The 14,325-nt window shown below is 41.1% G+C and overlaps 1 protein-coding gene across 5 annotated transcripts in view; it reads left to right on the top strand.

Moving 5' to 3' along the window:
* Positions 1-14,325, top strand: part of col13a1 (collagen, type XIII, alpha 1) — a 66,654-nt gene that overhangs the window by 35,518 nt on the left and 16,811 nt on the right. For 4 of the 5 annotated variants that reach the window (XM_084021649.1, XM_084021650.1, XM_084021647.1 and 1 more), the window contains exons 19-37: positions 2,566-2,601; positions 2,698-2,751; positions 3,437-3,514; positions 3,604-3,630; positions 3,726-3,761; positions 3,858-3,914; positions 4,380-4,403; positions 4,490-4,543; positions 5,658-5,702; positions 5,865-5,999; positions 6,876-6,947; positions 7,132-7,173; positions 7,287-7,337; positions 7,866-7,892; positions 8,001-8,087; positions 10,422-10,457; positions 12,002-12,055; positions 12,131-12,184; positions 12,722-12,757. In XM_084021649.1, coding sequence (XP_083877775.1) covers positions 2,566-2,601; positions 2,698-2,751; positions 3,437-3,514; positions 3,604-3,630; positions 3,726-3,761; positions 3,858-3,914; positions 4,380-4,403; positions 4,490-4,543; positions 5,658-5,702; positions 5,865-5,999; positions 6,876-6,947; positions 7,132-7,173; positions 7,287-7,337; positions 7,866-7,892; positions 8,001-8,087; positions 10,422-10,457; positions 12,002-12,055; positions 12,131-12,184; positions 12,722-12,757 — 1,005 coding nt within the window. The remainder of the gene's footprint in view (positions 1-2,565; positions 2,602-2,697; positions 2,752-3,436; positions 3,515-3,603; positions 3,631-3,725; positions 3,762-3,857; positions 3,915-4,379; positions 4,404-4,489; positions 4,544-5,657; positions 5,703-5,864; positions 6,000-6,875; positions 6,948-7,131; positions 7,174-7,286; positions 7,338-7,865; positions 7,893-8,000; positions 8,088-10,421; positions 10,458-12,001; positions 12,056-12,130; positions 12,185-12,721; positions 12,758-14,325) is intronic. The other variant, XM_084021651.1, reaches the window with a different exon arrangement.

Here is a 14,325-nt window from a genome sequence, read left to right on the forward strand (position 1 = left end):
TGTCTCCGTGCCCTCCTCCTGAGAGTGAGTGTGACAGGACGCCTTGGCCGCAGTACAAACAGAATGAAAAACAAGCGGTCTTGCAGCATCATTGGAGGATGATTACGGTTCCTGTTAGTGTGAGGGTGATTGGTTCAAACTCAAATGCCCTTCCTCTGAAGTGAAAAGCCTGCGGCTACGTGGCTTCAATGAAGAGATTAGCGTATTGATAAATCATGACATAGCATGCCAGTGTGACAGGTCCACGTGTGTTGACACGGAAAGAGAGACGTTAAAATAGAACAGAGGACAAACTTTCCAGGACCAGAGGAATGCTGTGAGCCAATTGGAGCAGATGAAAGGGAGATGCTGTTTCCTGTTTGAGGCAGTTGGTTGTCAGGGTACGCCTCTAATGAACCCCCTGTGCATTTTGTGCCATCAGCACTCAGGTCCTTCTGAGGCTAGCAGGGATAATGGAGATCCAGCAATGCTTTCATCTAGACCGATACTCTGCCCTGATGTGGTCCCTTCCATCTCCAGCTTCAAACTGACACCATGACATCACCGATACTCTGATCATGTATAATTAGAGCAGTACTTCAGTTTCCCAGGATACAGTAACAACAATCAGAGAATGAAAGCTTATAATAGTGTCTCAATTATGCCAGATCCTGAAACAAGAGTTGTTTCAGAGCCAAGCAGTAGCCATAGAAATAAAACAGGATTAGAAGGGACATTCCCATACAAATCAACGTAGCAGGATGGTCGGATAAGTGGCGATTTTGATCTCTACTGATGCCATAGTGACTGTTGGCGAGTCACTATGTTTTTCATCCACACTCTGATCACACCATAGGAAACAACATTGATATTGCCAGATTGTTCAGATAATTTTTGGTAGCAAGTGCAACATTAAAGCAGTGGAACTTGCAAGCTAGTGGACAGTTGCCTAGACAGACATTGACATACACGAAAGCTCTCACCTTCTGACACCTTCTATGATTTTACCAAAGTACTTGCTACAGTGATTCAAATAGAAGCAGTACAACCTGGAAAACTGCCCAAACACAATGCTTTGACACATGGGAAGTAATAGAGTCCCAAGTCTTTGAACTTCTTGCCAGTGAGACGAGGGTGAAGGTTAGTTAGCGTAATTTAATTGAAGCAAAGTAAATATGCACTAATTTGTCTCTTAGTGCTACTTTGAAGGACTTTGTTGGAATGATACCTGTATCATAATTTCCCTTTTGCATCATTTTTAAAGCGTAAATCACATCCTCTGACAGAACACAAACTCAACCTGTTTCAGTTGACAGCATTGTAATTCCACAGGGGCGAACATGACTGCAGGAAGTACCTCTAGCAGCCAGCCATGTCTATGCTTGTGTGGTCACAGCTGTGACTGTTCATCATCCTCAAAAAACTCATTAATCTGAAAAGATGAGTAAGAAGACAGATGAACGAAGAGGCTCAAGAGTGCATCCTTTCTATTTTTAACAACCAATTTCAGACACGTCACTTAACAGATGATAATCAGTCACAGCTTTTCATTTCACCGTAGACTTTTACATGGGCAGCTAATGAGACAACGGGGCCTGAGCCCCCATCCAGGCTGAACCTAGTTTTGCAGTTGTATTCCGTAGTGAAGCAGTACTTTAGACACAAAAACAACAGATGCCATTTGTTCTCTCTTTTGTGTAGCCACTTTGCCTCTTATTATGGTTGTTTTGCATGTGTCTGAATTGCACTTCATACTTCTACACAAATTGTCTCTCAGCACTAAAAGATTGTTAATGTAAAGTAAAGGATCCTTTTTCATGGTGAAAACAAATTCAACGCATCCATGTAACTATACAATATCCATAGCCAGTGACGTAGCATTAAATATTGAGAAAACCTATGTATGGTGGGGAGGTGAGGAGATGGATAGGTCCAACAACAAAGGACTTTGAACCACCAGACAGATGTTTAACACTGCATGTCCCAAAGTGTTTCCCATTTATGACGATTTTGTTGTCGAAACCCAACTAATGTTATAACGTTAGTTTTGTTGCCTAAACCCAACATTGGTTTTGTTGTCTAAACCTAACGTTGGTTTTGTTGTCTAAACCTAATGCTGGTTTTGTTGTCGAAACCTAACGTTGGTTTTGTTGTCTTAACCTAACGCTGGTTTTGTTGTCGAAACCTAACGTTGGTTTTGTTGTCTTAACCTAACGCTGGTTTTGTTGTCTAAACCTAACGCTGGTTTTGTTCTCTACACCTAATGTGGTTTTTGTTGTCTAAACCTAACGTTGGTTATGTTGTCTTAACCTAACGCTGGTTTTGTTGTCTAAACCTAACGTTGGATTTGAAGCGTAATCTTGTCCTGACTGACTATTGAAAAAAAAATTCAAATTTGTGTATGTGCACGTACACAAATCAGTAGATTTCAATTTTGTGATTGTTTCAAGAACTGCCTTGATGCTGTTTTGTTTCTGGATGTGTCTGCGTGTCTTTTTAAATACCTTGAAGAAAAAGCTGTATATCAACTGTTTTCTTTTTTTCCTCTTCCATCATTTCACCTTTATGCCATCTTGGCCGTGGTAGGGAGCATCAGGTTTCCCGGGCTCTCATGGGTTGAAGGTAAAGTAATTTATCGGCTGATCATGTGTGTGTGTGGCAGTTATGACACACTCAAACAGATCAGTGGGTGATAACTGTCTTTCTTCCAATGCAAAGGGTCAGGCTGGAATCCCTGGTACCCCTGGCATCCCTGGCAAGAGGGGCTACAGGGTAGGCCTGGAATGGAATGAGTCCCCTAACTGTTTGGTTGTCTTTCTGTCAGTAATCCTTATTCCTTATTGTCCAGTCAGATGCTCATACATTATTGTTGTGTTTGAGACCAGCTAATGCTCCAATGAAGGAGCTCAATGTGCTTTGTTTACCTCTCTGTGCTGTCAGCTGTACATTTTGTTGGAGTGCTTCTGTCTTTACGATAGACCAGGCTAAATGACTGCTTCAGAACTGGGCTAGCTAACTCTTTATTGTTACATGGTAGGCCTACAGGACATGAACTGGTTTAAGTGGTCATTTGACTATTACAGAAGTAAATGTTGCAGCTCATATTCTTTTCATGCCACAATGGTAGCATGGATGAATGAATGACAGAATTAGCAAACTATCTGTCTACTAGTTAACTAGCTAGCTTGCAAATTCCACTGCTTTAATGTTGCACTTGTTACAGAAAATGATCTCAAACTGAAATCACTGACAGTGAAAGTTGCTGTTAAAGTTTTAAAAAGGGTTTCTTTGACTTAAGGAGCAATACGATATGATCAATAAAAAATAAAAAAGGGCCGTCTCCTCAAATTAACCTTTCGAACATTGTGCACAGAGCATGAGTTGAACATTTCTCATTGTTCTTGTCTGTTTGATGGTACTGTACTTCGTTGAGCTAAGACTTTGTTACGTACTGCAGGGTGAGCCAGGTTCTGCAGGTCAGGGAACTAAAGGAGAACCAGGTTCACCAGGACTGCCAGGCCTAATGGGACCCAAGGTAAAAAAAAAAATAGACACCTGCATACTGTATACAATACCTCCATCATAGATGTAGTAACGCATCACTGAATGATATTCCTCTTGCAGGGTGACACAGGTGACCAGGGAGACAAGGTAAGATAAAAAAAAGCACCATGGAAGGAATACTGTCCTAATACTAACTAGTCTTTTGGGAGAATCTAAGTGTTATACCTTCGTTTCACCTCTAGGGGGGAGCAGGACCTGAAGGTCCAGCTGGACAAAGAGTAAGTGGTGACTTGTTCGACACAGTACACAAAATTTCCAGTTTACAATCATTATGTTCATCGTGATGTTAACAAATGGGTTTTTTCAACTTATAGGGTCCTCCAGGCCCGACTGGAGAGCCAGGAAAGGCTGAAATCAACAGCAATGAAAATGTATGTAACTATTAAATAGTAACTTAGCCCCAGTCTTTCGACTGATGTGCCTCCAGGCTGAAACTTATAAAAATGCCTCTAGAAATTGAAATAATGTATCAACATGTGCGGGTGGAAAGACCCGTCCAGTCTACCAATGTCTCATTTTCATAACCAGTGTATTATTACAATCACAGGCCTTTTCTCTCTTTACTATGGATTTAAAATTAACCTTCAGAACATTCATACATCTGGTGAATCAGTGTTATTGAGTAATTATCTGCTGATAGCACTGTGCTTTCTGACACTGGGACAAGAGTGTGGATGAAGCATTGAGTTGATCAATGTCAAAATTTGGACCTGCTTTAATCAACAACTCCACTACATACCCACACACATTGGGTTTCAGCTAAAAAAAAAAGGTGGTTTGGGGTTTGGTTTCTCTTTAAAATACATAATTGACATTCACATTTTATTCTTCCACAGGATATTCGCAACATACCCCTGATGGTAAGTACTTTCTAGGATTTATCACACATGAGCAAACACTCAAGTGATTTAAGTTCTTCAAATAACGTGACATCTTCTCCTCCTAGGGCCCCCCTGGATTACCAGGAACCCCAGGGACCCCTGGACTCCCTGGTACCAAGGTAGGAGACATTTTAGAATGGTAATTTCCATATATAGAAAGTGTGTGGTCAGGAGCCAGATTAACCTGTTAGGGGGCAATGCTGGTTGTTCTAAATGTTTATTTGTGGTCATTTGTAAATGTTTTAGGATTATGCACCATATAAATACAGCTTTTAAAACTATCGGTCTTGGTACAGGGTTCATTCTCATAAAATTAACAGGTTTCACTAATAATTCAAGGTCCATTTCAATTCATATTAAATTAGCTAACACAGTATCTTCACAGGAGGATTAGCATGAGCAGCATCCTTATTGAACTTCATCTTTCACTAAAGGTCAAAGTTTATATAAGATTTTATGTTTTTACATAAAAGTCACAAAGTAAAATATAACCACTGTTATATTAGAAAATACACCTTGGCTGCACTAGAATGTCACCATTAATCACGAAAAAAAAAAAAAAAAAATCAAAGTCAATGGCTTGCAGAAAACCAATTTCAATATGAATAGGTGCTTTGCGTTGCAATACTGCCATCTAATGAGCACTTCGGCAAACATACCACATTAAATGAATAGCCTAATATTGCTACTCATTTGCAATTTTGATACGATTTTAAAAATGAGTCTGAACACACACAACCACCTTAAAATGAAAAAGATTTGTCTTAACATGCGCAAACTCCTGGTGCATCAATAATATTTTTATGCAGATGAATTTGCTATTGTTTGTTGTTGTTGTTTTATGTATTATTTAACTGGCATTTGCCTTTATGTACAGAGAGGACAATGCAAGGGTCAAAGGGGGACGGTAACTTGCGATAGTTGCGGGGAGACAAATTATGTACTGCCACGATGAGTTTATGATTATTAAACCCTGAGCGGTCTCCTTTTGGCATCCTAGAAGCCTTAAAATGAACAGTTCTGTTACTTCATGTCTCAACAGTTCCCTAGGCAACGTGCAACAAACACAGCCACTTGCACTGTTTTAATGCTTTTTGATCTGAATGCCTGCTGCAACTGATCTAAGTACTTGAATCTAAATGGCATGAAGTGAACCAGGGGACCCTGTGGGTCTTTGGCCCTGGGATAGTTGCGAGTTGCCTACTTGGTAATACAGCCTTGATGTGTCCTCAGGGTGAAGTTGGTCTGCCAGGTGCTCCAGGACTGGACGGAGAGAAGGTAACACTTACTCCATTATTAGTCAGGTAGTTGAATTATAACATGTATGTATATCATGATAGATAGTCTATTAATACTGATGACAAGTGATGGTTTAATCTTATACATTCATTTTGTTAATTAAATTAATGTAATGTTGATCATGAGCTCTTGTGTTCTTAGGGGCCCAGGGGAAAGCCTGGAGAGCCTGGTCCCGCAGGCCCAGCCGGTCCTGAAGGTCCTAGAGGGGAGGGTGGCATCATGGGCTTCTCGGGACCCAAAGGAGACAAGGGAGACATGGGTCCATCTGGATCACCTGTGAGTGTATTAACCACACAACATTCCACATCACATGGCTGCCTGGGTTTCCCTGACCGGAGTTCGAGTCCCGTACATGTTATTATCCACAGGGAATGCCTTGGTTTTCTCCAGCTGCCCTCTTATTATCTAATTAGACTTCACTCACTTGGAAGGGACCCCAGGAATGACACAGTGTTTAGCTTTTAATTCCCTGTGGGATGAATCCCAAATGTGCCCCCATATAAAAGGCTCTGCTATTTGTTGCCAGTGTTACTTTGCCGACAGCACAAACTTCTACAAACACAATAACTTTGCTATGTTACCTTTTAAGGCAGACATATATTTTGCTCCGGTGTTTCGGCCTACATCTGGTGTTTCCTTTTGATGTAGGATGGGCAGCACTCTGGATGGGGAAAGTGAGGGTTCTTGCTTCATTATAGGAACAATACGTGTGCCTATTGTGAATTAAAGGTTCTAAAACCCAGAACTACTCACTTGTAAGGGGGGGGGGGGGGGTTACAGTATATTATTGCAGTGGATCACCTGACCATAGCATTTTTTCATTAAGAAAATTGAAAGAAAAAGGATTGTCACAAAGTAGCATGCTTTATAAATCTTTAGCTTTAGAAATGTTGGATTTAATTTTCACATTGTTTACTTAAAAGCAAAAAATATCACTATTTTTTCATTTCAAATCAAAATGGACGCCCATAGACGTATACTGGCCCTGGTGGCAACAGGTGTTCTTGTGATGGATACTAAGATTGGATGGAAATAAAACGTTCTCATTTGTTTTTAATGCTTTGATCCTAACATGGAGATGATCTCATCAGTCCATAAACTGAAACGCTCTGCCGTTATCGTGATGTCCATCTCCCCTTTCTTGTTCTGTAGGGTTTAGATGGCCCTACCGGTGAACAGGGGGCTACAGGGGCCCCTGGCCCTATTGGATTACCTGGCTCAATGGTATGCAAAGGTGCCCCTCAGGCTGGGTGCAGTGACTGACCTGGCAGGGGGAACAGTAGAATATATATTGTAGTCACCCCAAATGCTGTATGAAAAGCTGCTGTGTAGCCTCATTTTGTAATTTACTTAATTGTAAAAGTCTGAACGTGACCTTGTGCATCTTTGCCCCCCGCTGTCCCCCCAGGGTCATAAAGGAGAAGCTGGAGAAGGAGGGAGGTCAGAAATGGTAAGGGTCAGTCATTAACCCGCAGGTTTGACTTGTCAACTTCCTGGTAAATTAGAGCAGTGTGTTTTTGATTTTATTTCTGAATTGTATTGTATTTGTGTGTTTGTATTTAGATCTATGGTCCTCCAGGGCCCCCGGGACCTTCAGGACCAGTTGGCCCAGCAGTGAGTCAAATATGCCATTCAAGCACAAAACGTTCACGCTAGCCCAGGCTTAAAGTGTTTCCAGTTAATTTGGCCGATAAATCCTCAGCTCAGGTTGAAATTGGACAGATTTAAGTTGAAAAGAACATGACATCTTGTTACGTAATGACAATGATGAAGCTGTAAGTGTGTAGGAGAGTGAAAGCACAACCTCCCCTACCAGCCCAAGATGAGTTTCTTATCTATTTATGCATTCATTCATAAGGTTATTAACCGTGAATGTGCTAATTTAAAAATGGTCCACGATACTTTACTGCCCTTGACATCCTCTCCTCCCTTGACAATGATCAGGCTATATTATTAAATGTATATAAGGTGATTCTGAATTCTTTTGTCATTTATATGTGTACCTTGTAACTGTAATATTGGTGTACTATTCATCTCTTGGTGCTCCTCAAATACACCAGTTGGATTCACTAGCAACTAGCAAGCTGTATGCGTTTGGATAAAGTGTAGATTGTGTCAGTAATCCCACTGTTTTCGTTCCAGGGATCTCAAGGAATGTCAGGGCCTAAGGTGAGATATGGTTCCAATAAGATTATACCCATGTCTATGTTGTCTACATCATAGCCATTCAAGGAATGGAAGTGTGAAATAGAGATTCTATCTCCTCCTATCTCTCAGGGTGAACCAGGCATAGGCATTAGAGGAGAAAAGGGAGCGACGGGTCAGAAGGGCGACAAGGGAGACAGAGGCCATCTTGGACTCCCTGTAAGTACACTGTCCTTCCTGTCCTTCTCCAAGCTCCTCCCTCCATCTATCTTCTACTTGTGTTTAATCCTCTGAAGTTTTCTTGCTCCAATTGGATTATTTCAGGGACTCTATCTGCTTCAGTACAGACATGTAATGCTATGTTCACACCAAACAAATGAAAGGGAATTTGGGAATTTGCCTGAAAGATGGAATCATTTTTATTCATTCACGGGATAATTTGTCTTCATTCACGGGATCATTTGTATTCATTCACGGGATAATTTGTCTTCATTCACGGGATCATTTGTGTTTATTCACGGGATCATTTCTGTTTATTCACAGGATCATTTGTGTTATTTCACAGGATCATTTGTGTTATTTCACAGGATCATTTGTGTTATTTCACGGGATCATTTGTGTTTTTTCACGGGATCATTTGTGTTATTTCACAGGATCATTTGTGTTCACTCACAGGATTATTTCTGTTATTTCACGGGACCGTTTGTGTTTATTCACTGGAATATTCGTATTAATTTGCATCACTCACTGTCCTATCTGGGTTCATAACATCATCCAGAGATGCTCAGTGAACTTTCCCAAACTGTATTCAATGTATCTAGCAAGACATGTATATTTACATTTAGGTCATTTAGCAGACGCTTTTGTCCAAAGCGACTTACAATAAGTACATTTGTCAAAAGAAGGAAACAAAGAAACCACAACGTGTCATTGCCGATAAAGTAAGAGCTAAAAATAGAACAAGTGTTAGGTCCTCATCTGAGTAAAGTAGTACCTTAAGAGCAACAGTGCTATGATCAGAGTGCTATAGGTAAGGGTTGTTTTTTTTTCTGGGGGGGGGGGGTGTCCCGAATTACGCATTAATGGGTTTTCCTCATTAACGGCATTTGCATAATTTGCTTTGACTTTGTATGCAATTGTACAGCATTTGTGCTTGGTGTAAACATAGCATTAGTATTCAGCAGTAATAACCTGAAAAACCCACATTGCTTGAACCCTTTTTCAGGCATGTGTTATTGACAGATGTTTCATGTCTCTGATGTTCCTTCTATGTCGTCAAAATGTTGTATGAAAGGGCGCATTTTTTCAAAGGAAGTAAATCATTAATACTCACATTTCAATTTGAAAATGTAATTCAAATGATGTTTCATTTTTTTTTTCATACTCTTCAAAATTATGTCAATCACTTTTGGTTTCTATTCTTTGGTTTTCACTCTCAGTGAAAACTCTCAGGTGAAAACCAAAACTTCTTGCACCAAATTTTCAGGTGGTACCTAACAGTCATCATCGGTGCATGAGATGTGAATGTGGATGAATATTCCACAAAACATGATTGTGGACATTGAGAGTTAAGATTAGTCAGTTAAGAACAGTCAGATGTCAGTTTATTTTGACTCCAATCAACATACATTGTCCTGCTGCCCCAAATACCCACCGGAGCTCTTAATGCGGATTAATTCGCCAATAAAAATAGTCCTAAACATATGCATGAATCCCTCCTGTTCGATAGAACTACAGTGAGCAGCTGTTTACTGACTTGGAGTCTGAACCAGGATTTTCACATTGAATGTCAGTGAGAGTAGAGAGCATCATCTTAGCCCCTTTTAGACTGCCGAGTAAGTATTCCGCTGTTATTCCGCCCCGTCGTCAGTCCAAACGAGGCGGAAAGGCGTGACAGAATTTTACGCCTCTGAGACACCAACGGAGGTCGTCACAGAGCCGCATCAGAGGAGAGACGAGGCGATACGGCGTTCTATCTAAATGCTCCGAGCACCCGAGGAAGAAAAGACGTGACATAGTGAAGACGTGTTACTGTGGCGACACACCGCCGGCAGATTTAATGAGCTCCAAGCGTAGATCCAAAGACGATAGAACGCCGGTATATAGTTGCTTGTACGAGGTCGCCGTTATACGCATCGACTTGTTTATGATGCAGCAACTTCACTTGTTGCCTCAGAGTCGTGCAGAGTCATATGAATATGCGAGACGAGCAAAACGTCACCTTTCGTAGTTGTTTGTAAACTCTCCTTTCCACGATTACGGTGGAATCTTCTGTGTAAAAAGGCCTCGTGACATCATCCACTATGATCAGCCAAAGAAGCTGCTCACCATTACTGTCACTCACTTTACCTCCACCACTTCCATCACCCTTCATTTGTCATCATCTGAATGTGTTTTTGAGGTCACTTGTGTCACAGCTTCACTCACCCACCTCCCCCCCCCCCCCCCCCCCCCCCCCCCCCACACACACACACACACACCTTCCCATCCCAACCCCCCACCCCTCCTTCCTCCCATCATCTTTGCTCTCTAACTGTGTACAACGCTATACAGGGGGCTCATGGGTTAGACGGCAGACCGGGTCCAGTGGTGAGTGGCACAAGTCCTGTTCAGGCCCCCCCTCTCCCACCCTTCTCCTCCTCTTCCTCCTCCCCCCTGCTACAGCTTGCTTGACGTCTGCTTGTCATGTCCGCTTGCTTTCCTGCTTCCTATGCTTGTCCTGTCTCTGCTCTTCCTAAAGTAGCTCTTTGAGGACAGGACTGTTCAGGGTTGAGTTCTGAGGATGCACTGGCATGAAGAATCCACTATCATGGCAAACAAGGCAACTCTACGTACCAGTACCCTTGATTTATTGACAACCCTTACAGCATCATCTTAACTCCAAAGTGAGCAAAGAGCAGAATCCCATAGACCAGCCTTGATTGTAATCATATCAGCCATTACTAGCTTATAGCAGATACATGTATATTGTTTGATGAATAACAGTAAATATCAGTACAGAAAATGATATCTTTGAGGTCATTAGAAACACTGAATAGGTTTTTCTTACACAGCGGAAAATGTGCTGCTCCCTACATAACTTTTCACAATTCTACAAAAACAGGACCCTTACAAAAACAGTTTGTGTTCATGAGACAATCATAAAATGGAAAAAAGGAAACAGCGTGGTTAGCTTTAGGAAAAGATTGTGGTTTCTGTTCAAATAACGATGAATGTGGTGCTACCCAAGTGTACGTTTTGTGAATATAAGTCAGCGATTCTGCTTAATTAAATATGTACGTCGAAGCGGGTGCGTTTACATTGTAGTGACTTCAAAGCTAAAACTAAACAATTTACACAAAACAAACAAGCACATTTAGGGGCTGAAATGGGATAAATAAAATCATAAACAACATTTTAGTGAAGTAGTCACAGAGAGGAGGAACAGGTGAGTCTCAAGATTAGATTAAAAAACACAGTGAGTCTCAGCCTCAACAACATGAGGACTTTGTGGTTATGAGAAAAAAAATGTAAAATCTTGAAATTGGCCCAAACATTTTCACTTTGTCGCATTACATTACGTCAGGCTAATAATATATTTACATGTCCTTAAACGTGTTTATAATCCCTTACCACAAAGTGGAACGTTGCCTCGTGCTGCTTTGAATGTCCATCTCAACAGTATGACTCCTCAGTCCTCAACCCTGCCTCGTCAGCGTCCTGCCTCTTGGTCCTGTATCAGCAGCAACTATCCTGAACGGAGCATGCAGAGATGCCCATGCTGCATGTTGACATGTCACATAGAACGGACGGCCGTGTTCCATGCAGCACTGTACATACTGGATGTGCCTGAGATGCAAGGTCTTCCTCTCCAGTCCTGACAGAGAACTGCAGCTGTTGACATGTTATTTATTTCCCCTCATTTTAACAGTTTTGGACAGTAGTTCAACAAGCTTGGTGTGTTAATGCTACAGGTGTCTGGACAGAAACTGATAAGTACAATGTATCTAAATGGTCCACGAGATCACCTTCTGTGACATCTATTCATTTCCACCAGAGAGCTTGTTGAGTTACTGATTTGAGGCATTTACTTGTGATATTTTTCCTGGCTGTATGTGCTAACAGGTATGTTTATTCCCTGTTCTGTTTTAAAGGGTCTAATAGGACCATCAGGTGTTTCAGGGCCAGCAGGACCAAAGGGAGAGAGAGTAAGTCCTTTTTCTCTAAGTAAACATAGTTTTAGGAGGCGATCCGCTTACACAGATCTTCTCTCGTCACTACAGGGTGAAAAAGGAGATGGAGGATTGCCAGGACCAACTGGGCCTCAAGGAATCCCTGTAAGTCTGTCCATGTGGAATATCCATCACAGCAGGAAACAGCTTTAAGCTCACTGGAAGCAGCATGCTTTTAACAATTAGGAGCAGACGTCACATTTACATGACTCTTCACAGGAAATACCATCTAACTTGTGAATGCGGTGTCCAATGATCACGGAAATGTCATGTCATCTGCCGTGCTTACTAACTAACTATATTTGCCTATTTTAACTATACTTTCCTGTTTTAAACTGTAAGGTGACCTTGAGTGACCTCGGGGCCCTGAAATAAATTGTCATTTTTATTATTACACGTTTATAAAAGAAAACACATCTCCTCTGTCACGACAATGTTGAGATAAACAGTCGGACACATTCTAAAGCCGTCTACTGGGAATGCTTTCATACATGAGGTTGTAGGTTCAAGTCTCTTCCTGGTATTGTTCTGCTTCATTGAAAGCTGCATTGAACACACATGTCAGTCTGAATATGGAAGACAAGCTTATTTCCCAAGCAAATATGCACAGCCACTAATGTTATTTCTCATCTCTTTTTGCAGGGTTTAGTGGGACCACAAGGACTCAAAGGCAACCGGGTAAGTTACCACCGATAATGTTTTAAAAGCTATAAAGCTAACAGGAATACACCATCCGACACATAATTTAACCTCTGCCATTATTGCCATATGGGGCCACCTGAGCAGAACTGTGATGAGAATTAAAGAGCTGAACATGAATACATTGGATGTTCTCTTTGATATCAAGAATGAAAAGAAAACCAGATGAGTCTTTTAAATAATTAACGCTAAGATGCCTTTCTGAGGCAAATGTATTCATCTTGCAGTGGCTTTGCTTTGAGGGTCATAATAAACTTCATCAGATTAAATGACCTGAATATATCTTGACAACACTCCAGGCATAATTAGAGTCTGTCAAAGAAAAATAATACATTATGTCGTGAAGTGAACTTGGAGACAGTTTTATTGTCTTTTATGTTAATTTCAGATCAGACTTGTGATTCAGAAATGGATATCAGTTTTAATATCTGTGTGTTAAAACAACAACGTTGAACAACTAAACCAACGTTAGGTTTAGACAACAAAACCAACGTTAGGTTTAGACAACAAAACCAACGTTAGGTTTAACAACAAAACCAGCGTAAGGTTTAAACAACAAAACCAACGTTGGGTTTAGACAACAAAACCTGAGCAGATGACACAACAGAAGAGAATCCGGTCATTTTCAAAATAAAACAGCTTTCAGGCAATAAGTCAATTTGACTTGTTTCAGTCAATAAAGCAAGATATTTATTTTTTTCTCTGCGACCACATGGTCTGTGAAGCGGTACCGGTGGTTGGAAGACCACTGTTTTAGATCACATCCTTTGTTTGTCATTTTGTGCCTTTATTTAACAATAAATGCTGCAAAATGTTCTTCCTGGATAACTAAATCTGTTTTCTTCAGCTAGTAGTTTATCAACCAATTTGGACCAATTATATCATCCTTCCATCAATCGGAGCAAGAGAAGTTTGTGAGCTAATCTTTTGAACCATCATGTCCCGTCTGTCACCATGTGAAAGATAGATTCTTCTAAGCACAGCAATGAGATTGATATCCATCTTCTTACTCTGAGGTATACAGCTAATTTGCATATTCCTCCAAATATTGAACTATTCCTTTAAACATCACTGAATATCAAAATGATGCCCAGGTTTCACTGTACCAGAGAATCAGTTTGTAATGTCCACATACCCTTCCTCTAAGAGAATGTTTCTGTTTCCTTCCCATTAACCTGTGACTCTTTAATATTTCCACTCCCATCTTTAAGTCTTCACATTTCATCAGCTCTCTCAGCACATCCAACCGGCCCCACATCCAAAACGTACAGCCAGATGAACACGCTTGTGTCAAACATGTGACTGCCGGTTGAAAGTGCTGAAGACAAAGCTATGGGATAGTGTTGGTGTTTTTACTCTTTGTCCTGTCTTCCTTTGTTTCCGCAGGTCTTCCTATCCCCTTTTCCTTCCCTCCACCTTGCTCTCTGGCCCGTGGCTCTTTTTATTGCCGGGGTTGCCCTCTCTCCCCCTCACAAACCTTGGCCTCCTGCTCTTCCTCCTCCTCCTCCTGCATTCTAATGTAGTCCTGGGTTAATCTTCCTCCTCTT

This window comes from Eutrigla gurnardus (genome assembly GCF_963514095.1).
Source record: "Eutrigla gurnardus genome assembly, chromosome: 11".
NCBI classification, from domain to species: domain Eukaryota; kingdom Metazoa; phylum Chordata; class Actinopteri; order Perciformes; family Triglidae; genus Eutrigla; species Eutrigla gurnardus.